We start from the raw sequence: 17457 nt of genomic DNA, 5'->3' as shown, positions 1-17457 counted from the left end.
ATTTATCAACTTTAAGTCATATTATTATATTTAATATTTTTCTCTCTAACAGGGTGGGACTTTATTTTACACTAACATACTTTTCTTCTATCTCCTATTTTGACATTTTGATTAAAACTCAGTGTCATTTCTAAAGTTCTTATTTCTAAGGGACAAGGGAGATAATTTAATACCCACTATTCCAAAAGAATATACACTATGGGTTTAGCATGAGTTTTAATGTAAAATTAGTAAAGTAAGAAAGAGGTAGAGAAAAAGGTAATTAAAGATTGAGCGGAGAATGATCTCACCTTATTAGAAATAAAGAGTTTCAAAATTAAAGTCATATTCTTGTCATGTACTAAAAGAAATAGTGCATATTTTATGCGACTGACGGAGTACTCCTTAAAACTTAAACTATATTGTTGAATTCAAGAATACTTTTCTTCCAAAACTTGGATGTCAATTTTATAGTTTATGGAATGAGACTACTATACTACTCGAACTAGCCTCCGATGACATTCAAGTGCTAATAAAATGTCAACTACTCCATCAAACCAAACCGAAATCAAATGAATTCCAACTTTGGTCTAGACACCACCAAACCACAAGACGGCAGTGGATACACCCTCAGCCTTTGCATCGGGTTGCCCATCATATTGCTTGTTGTCACCTATGTCTCGTACATGTGCAAACATGGACGAGACGAGGCTATTGGAACTACCCACGACCACCACTCGATGGCCATGAACGGATTGGACGACTCAACCCTCTCCTCCTACCCGCAGATTACCTACTCGGATGCCAAGCCCGGCGACACCTGCTCTATGCCACCGGCGATTTGCTTAGGCTGCTGCCCGACTGCGCCCATCTCTTCCATCTCGCCTGCGTTGATCCATGGCTACTACTTCATTCGTCTTGCCCCATTTGCCGCTACTCGCCCTTGCCGGTTGCTCCACCGGGATCATAGTCATCATCATTGTATATATATGGTCACTTCTTTTTATCAAAATTAGTTTAAAGCTCTATATAAAATCCAAGTTTAAATCAATTATTGATTTAGCAAAAAGGGTAGCCAATTCTTCCCCATGGAAATTTTCAACTCTACAATAGTGATCAAATTGTAAAGCTAAATTATTGATTGCCCTAGTTAGTAGACATCGTACATATCCTGAAAGTAGCATCCACACATTTATGGTTTATGGAGATTATTACTTAGATATATAACCATATCGGAATGTTTAATTAGAAAAATACTAATTATCTTAAAGTCATAACCTACTTCTTAACTCGAACTGCCACATAGCACGTATAAGACACATTAACAACGCTACAATAAAAAAATACATTTAATGAACTTTGTGGATGGATTTCGGGAATTGGAATCCCGATAGTTTATCTTGCATTATTGACAGTTTGTTTTTACATTATAGACATAGATTGGCGATATATGATGCAAAATAAACTAGCAGCATTGCAAAAATAAATAGTCTATAATGCAATCCACGGAAATCCATCTACAACGTTCACTAATATTTTTTGCATTGTAATTTGTAGCGTTGTTATTTTGCATTATACGTGTAACGTGACACGTGGGAGATTAGAAGTACATTATGACTATAAGAGTGGAAGGACACTAGTGCTCTCCTATGTCCATAATCGTAACAAATGATTTGCAAGTAAGCATACCTGGACGGGCAACTTAGCAGGAATTCCAATGTTTATCCATTTTATGTCATTTTAATTTCTTGTTTTGAGGCTAGTGTAAATAGATCCTCTGGTTATCTTCTTCATTAGACTTGGAGGATATTGAATTATAAACTCCTTGTCAGCTTTTCTTTGGGAAATCTATTAAATTTCTAACTTATTACGTTGCTTGTTAGTTCTTTTGAGCTTTTAAGTATATGTATGCATCAATAACTTGTCTATCCATTGAGTAGTGGAGTTATGGAGTGGTCTAGCATGATGAAAGTTGTATAGGGCCGCGCTGCCTTCATTTTTTTTTTTTGGAGGAGGTCCCTAGTTAGATCCTTCTTCACATTCACTTTTTCTCATTCCTTATCATCATCAATTTCTCTTTGGATCTATTTTTTAGGCTCGAACCACCTATCTCCCTGTTAATTAATTGTTGAAGATCTTACACTTGGACTCATCTTGGGCATGTTCAGTGGAACCAACAATGAAGATCCATATGATCACCCAGACAAGTAGTGTACCTATAGATGAGCCTATATTTATGTCTTACAAATATTTGATTACACGATGTTGATAGTGTAATTTTCAAAAGAGCTTGACAAAGACACGTCGATGATGACTAAGTTAGAGAACAGCATCATCAATCCTTATTCGAGCTACTGAAAAAATAGGTTTTAGATTTCGTTTTTTTTCCCTATTTAATTTTATGTATTTCATTTCTATAATGTTAAGGAACTTTAATTATGAGTAAAGTACTAGTAGCTTTTATTTTGTAAGTATCACAATAAGTAAATATATGAAATAGGAGGACAACAAAAAATTAATAAAATGAAAAAAATGAGATTGCAACAAATTTTGGATATATGGGGGTGGCTGAAACAAAAAGGGATTGATTCTAGAGTAATATTGATGAAATTTTATTGAAGTTAAAATAATACTACTACACATGATATTTTTGATATCACAAGCCTTGACCAATTTTCTTTTTTTTTAATATAAATTTTGATAGTGTTAGTATCATAAACTTTGACCAATTTTCATACTTTTTCGTGAATACAAATTTTGCTAGTAAATGATAAATCTCATTGGTGTTTGGAATTTATGACATTTGACAAAGTGAATTGATGGAGAACTAATGATCGAAATAAAGCGGATTGAGAAAATAATATTGATGGGGTCACGCCCTTTTTGTATTGAAATGTACCTTTTGGATGATTTGGATTGTTGATCTGAGTTTTACTATAATAATTTATGTTAAATTTTGACAAATATAAAAATTTATAAAAAAAAACACTTAAAAATAGCTATAGTAAAGACTTGAGCCCCTGTAAGCTTTAGATTGGCGCGTGGGCCAACCTGTACATTAGATTTTCAAATTGATATTGTTCGTCATCTAGGGTTTTCGCAACTAATGTAAGAATGAATTTGTATGGAATTGCCAAATGTGGGTAATCTCATTTACTATCAAGTTTTAAATTTATAGAAAAGAGTAATAAAAATGTAGCCAGAATTTATAATATTAGCAAAATATTGCCGTAATCAAATATTGTTAGGAGCGTGGCGTATTTTGTAATTTTTGCACATGTAAAGTCACCATTCCAGTGCACCTCATTTTGAAAACGCCAAATCCGAAATTACTAGCCGTTAACATTTTGCTTGTCATCATCTGATTAGCTCTTTTCCTTCTCCTCTGTAGCAATTAATGAAAACGACCTAGAAATCTCTCTCATTCTAATCTTTCCCTATTCTCACACAAAAAACCCCCACTCTCAGAGATGAAGGCCATGAAAGGAAAGCTGTTGAAGAAACTCAAGACGGTCAAGGCCATCGGCTACCTTAAGCCCGACACCATCCTTGAGGTCAGCGGCTATTTAACACTTCAGCTCGCCCCCTTGGCCGCCATTGAAGAATGCCCTAATTCAACGGATGACAAAGAGAATGTCAGTCCAGAGGAAAACGAGAATGTTGCTGAATCGAAGCCGCAGATCGGTGCGACGTCGTCTTCGGCGGCCGGATTTGTACTCGGGGAGCCTCTTCGATCCGAATCTCCTGGCGGCGTTCGAGCAGGCGGTGATGGAGGTGAAGGCGAGAGAGGCCGAAGAGGGAAACGGGGATTGAGGAAGACGGCGAAGAGGAACCGCCGCCTTCCAAGTCGAGAAGGATCGATCCGCTGGCGGGATTCGAGGAGAGGTGCCCGCCGGGAGGGGGGGGTCGGTGGTGCTGTACACGACGGGGCTGCGGGCGATCCCGGAGACGTTCGAGGATTGCCAGAAGACGAGATCGCTGCTGGAGAATCTGAGGGTGGTGTTTTTGGAGAGGGACGTGTCGATGCACTGCGAGTATAAGGAGGAGATGTGGAGGATTTAGGGGAAAATTGCGCCGCCGAGGTTGTTCATCAAGGGGAGGTACATCGGGGGAGCGGAGGAGGTGATCGGGCTGCACGAGCAGGGGCGGCTGAAGCCGTTGATGCAGGGGATTCCGGTGGATGATGGGAGGCGAGGGTGCTGTGAAGGATGCGTTGGATTGAGGTTTATTGTTTGTTTCAACTGCGACGGAAGCCGGAAAATTATGCCGGAGGGCGACGGGGAGGCTATTGTTTGCAACGAGTGTAATGAGAATGGGCTCATCGTTTGCCCCTTTTGCTGCTGAATCCACAAATTACTACACTACTACTATTTGTTTGTTCATTTTTGTATAATTCGGATTCTTTTATTCATTGGCAAAATTGGAAAGTTATGTGTTGATACTTTTCTAGTATTTGATTGCACTTCACATGCAATTCATCTGTACTTTTGGTTTTCATTTTTCTTTGTCTTGTTCTATGTAGAAACAAGATTAGAAACATTATTTTTACTGTATTTTCGACTTTAATTTTGGATTTTATTCGGTGCCTGGGGCATAAATGAAAATGTTTGTATGAGAAATTATTCTATATTGTGGTTAAAATACATATTTAAAAATCATAAGCCACTTAAAGTCTGAAATTGATTTGATCAAAACTAGTAATATACATACACCTTTTTTTTGGAAAAGTTAGCACGTAGTACTATAATTTATAATTTCAACTTTATTTTTTTATTTTTTATAGTTTTTTAAATTTGAATTTTTTATTTATAGTTTTTAACTTAATTTGTTCAGGTTGAACTTTCATTTTGTTAACTTTTACTAATTTTTGGGATGACATGAACTTTAAGGAAAATTTTCAATTCAATTCAATCAAAAATTTAATCCAACTATGGATGATGAGTAAAACTTTGTGGGCAAGACAAGTGGCATGATGACTTGGTATGTCCCACTTATCACTATTTGACAGAAAAAAAAATGATTCTAGATATTTAAAACTATACATGGTATTTAGTGTTTAGGAATAGAATAATATTTGATAATTTAAAATTTCCAAAAGTTAAATGGACAATAAATACACCTTTTAAAAAAAACATTTATTTTCAATATCTATTTAATTAAAGGTAATTGATTAAGATTTAATCGCATTATTCTACTATTATTGTTATTTTATGGAGTATATGGAGTATTAAAAAAAAAATAAGATAATTACTTAAATTTTGTATTTTTATTTTTTTTTTTATTTACACAAAACCAAATAAAACAAAAAATATATAAAATTTTTAAAAATTTTTGCATATAATGCTAGCAAGATTAATTTTAATTTTGTCCTTGTACTGTTTAATAGTGCTAGCAAGATTAATTTATGGTTTAATTTATCATTACATTTTTTTTTAAAATTTTTTTCATATATAAGTAAAAAAAAAAAATTAAATTTTTTATTCATCTTATGATTTTTTGATATATCTATGCAATACTCACTTATTCATGTATTTTTTATACTCCATTAAAAAAAAAAAAAAATAGTTCCATCATATCTTAAATCAATCACCTTTATATAATTACTATACATATATGCGTGTATTAATCGTCCATTTAACAGTTTGGAAAGTTTTAAAATTGTCAAACATTATTCCATTTCTAAACTCTAAATACCATATATATGTTGAATATCTAGAATCTTTCTTTATCCATATGTCAAATAGTGATAAGTGGGCATCTAATCATCATGCTTGACCACTAAATTTTTACTCGTGATTGTGATCATGATAAATTAAATACAGTAAGTTACAATTTTTACCTCAACAAAATAGAAACCATTCATGTTTATATTGCCAAAGAAAATGTCATCTTAGTACGACTTTGTTTCATTCTCCTTCAATAAAATGCGAGGGATACCTTAGAATAAACCTCAATGTCCGGACAAATGGTATAAATGAGGAATTATTTTAAAAAAGCTTTTATTGTACTCCTTCCATCCTCTAAAAATATATACATTTTTATTTTCATATGTTCCATAAAAATATGGACATTTACATTTATGAAAACTTGTTCTCAACTCATTATTCATATTCATATATTCAATTTATTTACTTTTAACATTAATTTTCACCATTACAACTCATTTAAAAACTAATAATAATGTAGGTCTTCACTATCCATTAACAATTTTAAATTTTGAGTGGATCATTCTCATCATCTCTCGTATTTTACTAATTATGTATTAATTCTAAAATTTTAAAAGACATATTTTTATGGACGGATGAAGTATTAAAATTTTGTTTTAAGTAGTAGTCTATGGGAAAAGAGATGTTCAATTAAGATAAGATGACCTACTGAGATTACCTACTGAGATGAATACTCACTAATCACTATCCACAAATACTTTTAAAATTTTTAACTATCATTTTCATCCTTTTTCGACTTTACCATATGTATTAATTTTCGATCATTTCAAAGTATATATTTTTAGAGATACGAGTATTAAAATTTGGTTTAGGTAATCTATTGAAATGGGATGTTCAATTAAGATAAGATGACATAGTTTGTACAACATGACATTTCTTTTCTATAGTTTTTATAATCCAGTAATGCTTTAATCATTTTGTAAATTTCAGTCCATATATATTTTCTTCATTTTTCATCAACTCCTACTCAAACACGCACATTTTGAAGTTTCTCCCACGTTTTAATTGAATCACACTCTTACGTTATTTTATTTATTTATATTTATGTTTATATATTAATAGGAGAGTGATCAATTGCTAACTCATCATTTATTTGCTAACTATAATTAATTTAAAGCCATGGAATTTTAGAAAGCGTGTGATTTATAATTTGTCACGTGTAATTTTTGTTTTTATTAATTAAATTGAAAAAGATAAAAAAAGAGCAATTAGTTATATTAGTAATACATCACTCTCCCATATTAATATTATTACTTAATCATTTATTTATTTTAATATTTATTCAGCTCACCATCTTTTGCAACAGGGAGTATCAAATACCACAGCAGTCTACTTCCTGATGACATTGGTTTAAATTTCTCCCCATTCGCTTCTGTCCCTTTCCACCTTAGAATCAGGTAATTCACCGCTCTTCTCCTCTCTTCGCGCATAATCTGTATCGCATTGCTCATTTATGCTTGATAAACCGCTAAAAATTGTCTGTCACGCTGTTGTTTTTGGAAATGTTATTAGTGGATTTTGTTGCTGTTTTGATCTGCTATTGAGCTGGAAAATGGCTTAGTGTGTACATAGCGCTACACAGAGAGAGTAAAAGCCATATAGAAACTACTGCAGGAACACTGACAATCGAGGTGAAACTATGGAACATGTTGTGTTTGATGGTGCTCAAGTGATGGTGGAGACCTTCAATTGCTACACACCAAAATATCATCTATTCTACGCGATGCACTTAGCTGCGAGGTCGGTTTCGTCTAGATTAATCATAATTGGTGGAAAGTTGTTATGTTTCTGCGCTCGAACCAGATAATGTATTTTAATTTCTGTAATTGGTAATTTATTAATCTGTGTAACCTCGATATGTAAGCAGATTGTGTTCATATGTGCTACACTGCTACATACTAGTATATTTTTTGGGAATTGTTGTAAGATATAAGATATCTTACAACTAAAATTTAACATTGCTCGGAGATAGTGATTTAAAATTTTTTATTTCATGGAAAAAAACTCTTGGTCCTTTGTGATGGCTGACATAAAATATTTACCCGATTCTTTGTTTAGAATTAAAACTACAATGGCTGCTAGAGTGTAAGTGCAATGTTTTTTAGTTACACTTTTTCAGATATTTACAAAAAAGGTAAAATACGAATTGCAATAATACTTAGGAACTCAGTTATAACGGGATATATATCTACATAAGAATTTAGAGGCATGGGGGAAACACAAAGTTAGGGGGTGACCTGCAAGATAATTACAGCTATAAATTGTAAAAATTTTTTTGAAGCACAGTCAATAAATAATAAGAAAGCTGAAAATTTGAAATGTAAAAAAAATTAGTACTACTATTTGTTTCTATATTCAGTCATGTTTGCTGATGTTTTTTCATACTTATTCATATCGTCCACTTTTTGGGGGTTGGCATTTTATTAACATGTCTACTTTTGGCCATCTGTGCGTATATGTAACATGTATCCTACTTTAAAATGCAGGTTATTGAATTTGACCCCACACTAACTAAGTATTTGGTCAATGGGCAGCAGGGCATAATTTACTTGTTTTACATTTTGGGATATGGTCCACCATGTTCCATTTTTTATATCTGACTGTTCTTTCACTAACCAAATATAGCCATATAGAGTAGGCTTAAACCCTTTAAATTTCCCGTCTAATTTTTTGCTAAATACTAAAATTGTAGGTAGTCATGCCCCCTGCAACAGGGAAATCCTGAGTATGATTTAAAGGGGCAAAATTATATGATCATTCCCATCCATTGAAATTGACCCTGCCATTCCTCTTGCGAAAAGAAAAACTTATGGAAGAGTGGTATGTGACTTTACATTTAAGAATGGAATTACAACCATGTTTCACTTTCTATGCTCCTCATTATTAGTGTCTTGTTAGAGACTGGAAGTGTCTTTAAACCTCCAATATATTATTCCTCAATACTTTTTCTATCAAATGTTTAAATTTTTGAAAGTTTTCAACTGGCTCTGGGGAGTTGAAGTGTTTGAGTCATACGAGGGGGGCCCTGGCCTTCTTGTTTAGGAGGACTCCTTTGATGCAATAAAAAGTCCTGGAAAATCAAGGTTGCATTTAGAGATGGGGTTACTGAACTTTTGAACTGTTGGGGGTAGACATCACCAGAATCCCTGAGCCTACATTAATTTTTCATTTAGTTTTATTTATTTTTTTTTTTACTGACATATGCACATATTGGGAGATGATGTTTTTCCCGTAACTTTTTGTTCCCAAAATACTTTATATCATTTTTGTTTTTCCATTCTGATTGATTTTTATACTCTATGTAACCTAAATTTAAGGGCAAAAATTATAAGTGATATCATATATTTGCAGAGAAGTAATGTTCCGGCCTTTTTTTTCTGCTGGGCTTGCAGATATTATTGAAAAAGGGGTTTGCCTTTAGATTCCAATTTTCCCCTGTCTGATTTTAGTGAGGCTTTGCACCTATGTATAGTTTTTAGGATACTGTTTGTGGATGCTAATTTTTTATGCTTTTTCACCCGGTGTTCAGACAAAAACTTCATAGGCCCTTTAAGAATGTTAGAATTGTATCCAATCGAAGGGTTTTTTGAAGAATGGTAACCTTGTATCTTTTAAAGGGTATGTTTCCTATTACAGCGTAGAACTTACAAGGATAACTAATTAAGTAGAATGATCTGCTGTGCCTTTTTTTCTGATTTTCTTGTTGTGAAAGCATTGATTTTGTACTGTTGATTTGTTGTTGTACATCAAAAATTCTTTTCAGCCTCAAACTCGCAGCCAGTTGTATGCACTGTAGTCTTTATATCTAAACTCTTTAGCTTGGATGACAAAATTTTCAATTTCTCTTGATTCTCCAGATACTAACTTAATTCTATATGCTATAGGTTTCAAAAACGGTTTTTATTCAAACATTGTTTTCAGATTGTCATCTTTTCATGTTTCAAAACTGTTTCAGTGACTGACAAAGATGGTAGTGCAAGATCTTTCTTCTTGCATGTGTTCCTGCATGTGTTCCTTCCTTTGCATCATTGAGGAATACAGATCATCTGGATATTGTTCTTTGTTACAGGAAAGACAATCCATGTATTGAATAAGAATGAGCATGCAATTGACATGGCTGGTCCGGTTCATGGGGGAGCTTGGCTACTCAGAAGACTCCACGCCTGACGCCTCCTCTGTGAAACTGAGAACTAATGTACTACTCCTGGGTGATCATATTGGAGATCTTGGAATGTCTGATGGTCTGAACTACAGTACAAGAATATCAGTGGGATTCCTGTGAGTTATAAATTCTGGTAAAAAATATTATGAATATGTTACTCTCATTGCTGCATCTAATGCTGCGAGAATGCTGATGGTTGTTATTTCCAATTTTTTTTTTTAAATCTAAACCATTACCAAGATAACAGAATACTATTATCTTTGAATAATATTTCATGAGTTATGATTTTATAAAGCTGCTAAACTTTTATTCCTGATTTTATTGTTACTTAGTGCCTCATTAACTCTGATATGTGTTTGCTAAAGTCAGTGTTTCTACTGAACCAGTGGATTGTTCTCTCTAGTCTCTCCTATTAAGTTAGGTTTGTGTCTACTTTTTCCAAAGTTTGACATTTATAATCGAGTTATTTTTTTTTACTATCATCTTTCATTCTTTTTTATATTGTAGCTGAAAAATTAGGGCATCATTCTGATGCATTCATGACACATCTTTAGTTGTCTCACCTGAAAGTACTTTATGCAGGAACGACAACATTGAGAGCTCAAGTGACAGCTACCAGAAAGCCTTCGATGTTGTGTACTTGGTAAGTAGCAGCACAGTTCAGAAATTCCACATGTATGCTCACCTTTGTCCACCACTATGGTCTACGTCAGACTTTTGCCGTAGATCTGTTAAAATTTCTGGCATAATAAGACTGAAAATGGTGCAGCCTTGCAGCACTATCCATAACGGAACTCAGTTGAGTTGCCGGATATCAGCTTATATTGTAGATCCACCTCATTGTTTTGTGTATCTGTCTGTTACATGCATCACTCAAACCTTATCAACAAAAATATATAAATTTATTGATTACTGAAACAGAACGATGCATCCATGTGGGAGTTGTTAAGCTTGCATCTCAGCTTTGCTCAACTGTTAGTAATGGATGTGGTAATCAGTGATCCCTTATTCCCAAAATGAAATGACTGTACCTGCCTGCAGCCAAATTTTGATCGAGTGAGTTCTTTGGGTTTGATGCTTCCATTGTTTTCCTTGATTATGTGTGCTGAGAAAGATTTAGTAATATTGCTTTGGAATGTGATGCAGGTGTTCTGTTCAACCTCGGGAGTCAATCGCACCATGATATCTTATCTGTTTTGGGGCAATTTCTTTGTGACATTAGCCACTAGGACTATCAGTATCATGTATCCATATACTAAAATATATTGTACTTTCAATGGAAGTATATAAAGAAGGATAATATTTATATTTATTCAACTCATTTACATTTCTCCGAAAATTGGTTATTGATGTGAAGGCCAAAGGTTAGGAAAGCTAAAACTAAGCTTAGCGCACAATTAACACATTATACCTTGTCATGTAGAAACATGAAAATTAGACATAACTCAAAAGGGGTTTTATCTCTACAAATTTTTAGCTTCTAATGCTTCTTCCAATGGTATGGTTCCCTGAGTATCACCTACTACTTCTGCTTCCAGAAGCTCATTCTGTGGATGCAGGCATTTGGTGTAATGAAACTCAATTTGCAGGCGATGATGTAGAGGCGCGATGCCAGCAGTCCCTTTTTCAGGTCAACTAGTAACTCCCTGATGGGGATTGCAGCTAGAAAGCTCTTGATGTACTCTTTGCACGACTCTTTGCCCGTGCAGACTACGCTTGATTCTTCCGCATTCTTTCCTTCAGCAAGATTATTGGTATCCGCTTCTTTCCCAGTAGAGCCCTCCTTATCGTCGTTTTCCTCTGGTTTATGCCGTTCTTCCTTTGATGAATTGCGGAATTACTGTCAAATTTCAAGATGTAGGCTTGGTTGCACCCTTCATAGAGCCTTCACCCAAAGTGTCGATGATGTAGTATGCATCTTGTTAAACTTCAAAGACGAAGAAAGTGATCGCTCCAGCTGATGATGTAGATTAGAGGGTGAGCAAGGAGGCATCTCTGATGCAGATGCAGAGATTTCACCCCATATGTTGTCAAATGACATGGCACCTTGTAGGACATCACACCCTTTGTCATCCAATCCTTTTTGGAGGGAAAAAATCCAACGAATGATTCTCAGGTACAACAGAAAGTGGCCAGACCTTCGCCTCCAACACTGTCTCAAGATCAAAATGCTTGCCCGGGGAAGCGCTCCTGTACGTCTCGTGTCACAGAGGTTTCTCCACCCCAGTGATCCTCACGGATGAGGCTGTCAGGGGGGATTGATCGGCATCTCATTGTCGTTGGATTGCAGCCAGTCAGCGATCACAGCAACCAGAGCTGTGCATGCACTCTCACCAGCTGCACGCCATGCCTCTGGTCGATTGAGGCAAAGAAAACTTTGTTTTCAACTTCATGTGGCCATCGCTGTGATATCCCTGTCTTCCCAGGTGCCAATGGTGAAACCATCGCTCCAAACGCAGAGATGGACATGGCAGAGTTCTCCCCATCTTTCTGCACGAGAAAAAGACCAATTCAGTAACATATTTCAACCGCCCAGAATCGAGTATGGCATGATCGAAAATATCCCGTTAAGGTGGACTCATCAGAGGAGTTTAAGCTGCCTTCGATCGAAATCAATATCATCTCCGCCTTCCTCACCATAGAACTTCTTCACAACGGCTCTTCATCTTAGGAGACTTGAAGCTCAACTTCCGCTTCCTCCATGGCAGAAGCCGACGTTTTGAGTTCTGCTCCTGCATTGGATGATCGGGTGGTGAAGTGGGCTTGGGTGATGGGTGAGTAGAGCCAGTCCTCATCCTCCCGCTGCTCGTGTTTGAGTGAGCCGATGCTGTTCCGGCATGGGTTGGCATAAGCCAAAGTCCCATAACTGAAGGACTTCCTGTCGCCAGAATCCTCCTCGAGAGCTCCTTCACCAGATCCGTGGTCGTCCGAATCAGAGTCGAGTGGGTAGAGGCCGCCCTGCTCCTATCGGAGCTCCTCCCGTCACTGCGCCGCCCTCTTGACCGGCTCGTTTTGCCTGAGGGGGAGAGACCTTTTAAGATGTTGACTCTGATGGGGCTGGCCTGAGTGAGAGATCTTGTTTCTCCGGGGAGAACATTTCTCCATAGCATGGTGATCGAGGAAACATGAGGGAAAGGGTTTTGGTGCTGGTTCAGAGATCTTGGACATTTCTCACTTCAACAAGAAGGATTGAGAGCTGCATCCAAGAAGAACACAATAGGAGTAGTATTTAGTTATCTGTGATTGAAAAAAAAAAAAGCTAAATTTGGGTAAGATTGGTTACATGAAGAGAAGCATTGATGACAAGAGGAATATCGACGTCTCTTCCTTGTTTATCAAAAACTGCAGATTCAATGATGCAGAGGCTACACCGTTGGACCCCCGCATTAGCATCACAAGTTTGTCACAAAGTCAACATCAATCTCCCACTTATTCCACCTCAACTACAATTCAACTTTAGTGGTTGAGGTGTAATGGTTAATCTGCTTTTAATTAATAAAAAAAAATTTTTCACACGAGAGAGAGAGAGAACTGACATTGAAAAGGGTAAAGGAGACCTCCCATGGATGCAAGAGAGCGTCCTTGTTAGCAGAGAAAGCGCAGAAGCAACGGAATTCCTCTTCCCATGAAGCAATTCCATGTTGGTTCAACAACATCTCCTTTGTGAAATTCCTTCTCACACTCTTCCCCCTCAGAGAAGTCAAAGAGACCCCTCTGGCCCCTTTTCCATTTGATTTGAACCGAATATCTGGGGGGACTCATCATCATCGCCTACCGTGCTTTTCAGATGATGAACCGTGATTCTCGCCCCTTTTCGACTGCCATGGGCCCCCACTTCATCATCTTCACCACCATTTTCCTTTTTCTCTTACTTTTTTTTTCCTCTTTCACACGGAGAAGCCCATGCGTTTATATAGAATCTAATCTGTTTTTTTTTAGAGTAGAACGGTTTAAAAAGGGGCTTTATCAAAGTAATATTTGAAGTTGTTCACAATTTGTGGATTTAAAAATTGGAAAAATTTGGGCCAACAACAAACTTTTCTTTACGGTTTAATTATTCAATAAATATATTGTACCACTTCATAGTCATCAACAAAAATTTTAAGTTTACAAAAAAAAATTAGTTATAAATAATATATAAAAAGATTCGTATTGAAATATGAAAAATGGTTTTGCCCTTGTGGTGTGCAAGTGTCCTTATCAGGTAATTCATAAGTTCTCATTTCGAAAATACTAGGGGTATGAATTAGTAGTATAAGGTAGGTAGATGTCGATCCGGCAAAATGCGTGAGTATTGCATTCTTATGCGATTAGTGGCTACTATAACTTAGATACCATTGCTTGGCGTATTTCTGGATAGAAAATATAGAACCAAAATGGGACTACTTTACAATTAAAATAAACTTAAAACAAAACCATGTTAACGAGAAGTAAATTGGCGTATTTATGGTAATAAGTTATTCATGACTGAGGAAAATGCGAACAATGGTGAAAATGCGATGGCGATTATGTGTCCATCTATAAAAGATTTTTTTCAAGCAAATGTATGTGTATACATATAAAATCTGAGCCGAAATTCATTGTTTTTCATAAAATGTTTGTAAAGGCTAGAAAAAAGACTCAAAATATTTGATTAGAATCTTATGGATCCTAAGGTAGATAGAATTCCTTACAAAAAATCTCAACTATTGTGGTATTTCTTTTTCTCTTTTGATAATAAATCAGAAATTATGGGTACAAAGGATAAACACACTGTCGAACACGAGGTACAAATACAACAATTATTTAATTAGCCAATTTATGAATCTATTAATTTCATTCATTCTAAGAAGGTTTCAAGTTTAGAAACATGCTACAATTAATGCTTGGAAACGTGTGGAACGAACGCGTATAATACTACTATCACTCAAAAACATAAGAAAATACTACAATTTCTGGGTGTTTTAGCATTTTCTTCGAATGAAGCACATGTTCAATTCTGATTGTTTGTCCGTATTAATTTATTTTTAGACATGTGTTGCATTATCATACTCTACATGATATTTTCAAATAAAAAACATATTTGTTGGAGACTCGTAAAATATTGAAAATATTAATGATAAATCTTCTGAATTTGATTTTCTTATTGACTTGTTCAGTTATCTTGTTATTATATATAATATATGTTTGTAACTTTAACACACATGGTGTGCAATAAAAGTGGGTAGCAATTGTTACCGGACGTAGTGAGTGGACATAATTTCATGGACCTCCTTTGCCATAATACTTATTTTTACTTTTTAAAAAAATGTCTAATCAAGGAATTGAATGAAATCCTTTCATAAAGTGCATTTGTGGTGCAAAATGGTGATGGGCATGGTATTGCCACCCATATTGAGAATACAAACATCTATGTTGAAATGCGACAATGTCACACTATATCCAACCACATCATTTTAATTTGACTTAACTTAATACCAAATTTATAAAATATAAATGATGAAATAATTGCGAAGTGGAAAATTTATTAGGTGACAATATTAGGTAATCGAATCATCGTTATTGATAAATCTCCAAGTGATTTACCTAACACGCCTAATTTTAAAATACATATCGATAGGAGGTGAGATAATAATTTTGTTTTTATATTTTTTTGTTTCTTTGTTTGTCTTAATTACTTTTACTCGTGATTGAAGAGACTTTTTGCTTCGCTTGGATAGCGTATATTGTAGGATTCTTTTTTTGTCTTTGAAAGCTTGATGTGAGTGGCTGGATTGGTAGATTTGCATTTAGAAATTGATATAATAGTTATAGAGACTTAGAAATACAAATACTATTTTCTTCATATGCCAATACCATATACTTATAACACAACTATTGTTGGGTCAAGTTTATAGGATTTAATTTCGGTTAAATAAATCCACGCTGTTAGTGTTTTATTTACTGCAAACACTCGTTCTAAAAATTGGTTCATTATTTCAAAGGGTATTATCGATTCTTTGCATAAGGTCATACGAAATTTGTCAATTCCGTTTCTGCATTTTGGTAATGGGCTCGTATTAAGCTAGCTGGTTTATTAGCCTTTTGTGTAATATATAAAGTAGGACCCACAATCAGCTAGCTTTTTTCAATTCTTTAATTCGTTCTTAGCGTGTCGGATGAAGTGAGACGGAAATTTTGATGGGTGGAGGTATTTTTATAATTTGACTTTTTAATCCATCTCATAACTTTCAAACTATCGAATGAAAAAATAATTGAATTCCTGATCAATTATAATTTTTGTTAACTTTTTAGAAAATTATATCATGCTCGGTCCAGCGAATAGAGTCGTTTGTTTGTCCGTCCTTGGCGAATAGAAGTCCAGGATTCGCCACACCATATATATGGTAATAAGAGTCTCAACTTTCATTGCTTCAGTCATTTCCAAATTTGGTTTTAAAAAGCTAATATACTCTGAAGTGAGACCACTAATTCATAGCTTTTTTAATGGCTTTTATTGCGTTTTAACTAAAGTATGTGCTAGTGTAAGCGGGACTCTAATGTGGTGGAGGGTATATTGTTTAAATAGCAATCCCTCCGCGAATAGATCTAAAAATTTAAAATTAAGAATTAAAAAATATTACTAATGGTTAAGTTCACTGCGTTCCAAATTTGTGTAGCACACAGAGTACTTGATTATAATAAAAACCGGATAATAATCTCATCATATTGTTGCTTACTGCATTTGTGAAATTATACTTTCTCAGATCAAATATTACTAATTAAGAAATTGTAAGTACGTCTCTATTGTATTTCTACCCTTTCTCACATTTTATTCATAAATTAGTAACTTTTATAGTGCAAATAAATAAAGAGTTTGGACCTAAATAATTATTGTGAAAGAACGTCTTATATGACTTTGTTCATACCACGGCGTCGTTTCTTGATCGTGGTGGCTAATTAAATTCCAACGTCGCTTTTAGATTGAGGAATTCGAAAAATATGTAATAGTACCGAAATTCAATGGTTTTGAAGTTTGACTTTTTAAAAAGGATTAATACCCAAAAAAAAAATAGTAGTACATCAACTTTTTATCAATTCATATCACAAACTTTTAATGCAGTGAAAAAATACAGTGACTTTTAACTTGTTACTAGTAAATTTACTACTCCAATTATATTTTTCAGCGAAATAGAGATTGTGTATTTTTTATGACATTATAAGTTCATCCTATAAACTAGTGGTGGATCTAAAAATTTTAATTTAGTGCAATATTTAAATGTAAGATAAAAAGAATAGCGTAAATGAGCAAAAATAAATTAACGCAAATATATAAGGTGTGTTTGTTGTTATTCGGACTTTGGTCATTGTTGGATCAACCCTGCTATAAACTACTATGTCGTTTGGGAATAAAACAGAAGATGATGCAAACATCCATGGTGCCCGTCGAATTAAATTTGGGCGAAACTTGATTTTGTGGGAATATTTTCTTTTTGTAATTTTTCACTCTATTATTAGAAATTTCATGTAATTCATTAATATATTTTATTGTTGTTTCTATTAGATTATTTCAAGATTGGTAAACGTTTATGTAATGCTTTAATATCTTTTCTTGTTATTTCTAAAAAATTA

General features: G+C 34.7%; 1 protein-coding gene and 3 pseudogenes across 1 annotated transcript; 3 read left to right on the top strand and 1 right to left on the bottom strand.

Moving 5' to 3' along the window:
- Positions 1–551: 551 nt before the first annotated feature.
- LOC125199572 lies at positions 552–2190 on the top strand. The gene is made up of 2 exons (XM_048097551.1): positions 552–928; positions 2148–2190. Exons 1-2 carry the CDS (start codon positions 552–554, stop codon positions 2188–2190), a joined length of 420 nt encoding a protein of 139 aa, XP_047953508.1.
- Positions 2191–3449: 1259 nt separating this feature from the next.
- On the top strand, positions 3450–4388 carry LOC125199571 (annotated as a pseudogene).
- Positions 4389–8185: 3797 nt separating this feature from the next.
- Positions 8186–10920, top strand: LOC125199569 (annotated as a pseudogene).
- A 230-nt stretch (positions 10921–11150) lies between these two features.
- On the bottom strand, positions 11151–13507 carry LOC125199568 (annotated as a pseudogene).
- Positions 13508–17457: the final 3950 nt, after the last annotated feature.

Source organism: Salvia hispanica, unplaced genomic scaffold, assembly GCF_023119035.1.
Source record: "Salvia hispanica cultivar TCC Black 2014 unplaced genomic scaffold, UniMelb_Shisp_WGS_1.0 HiC_scaffold_561, whole genome shotgun sequence".
Lineage (NCBI taxonomy): Eukaryota > Viridiplantae > Streptophyta > Magnoliopsida > Lamiales > Lamiaceae > Salvia > Salvia hispanica.
The sequence above is the reverse complement of the archived record's forward strand: the minus strand, read 5'-3'. Positions and strand labels throughout refer to the sequence as shown.

Excerpts from the sequence above, each read along its gene's own strand:
- LOC125199572 (XM_048097551.1), top strand. The coding sequence starts at position 552 with ATGAATTCCAACTTTGGTCTAGACACCACCAAACCACAAGACGGCAGT. Across the intron at positions 929-2,147 it reads GCCGCTACTCGCCCTTGCCG|TGGAACCAACAATGAAGATC; the intron begins GTTGCTCCACCG and ends GGGCATGTTCAG.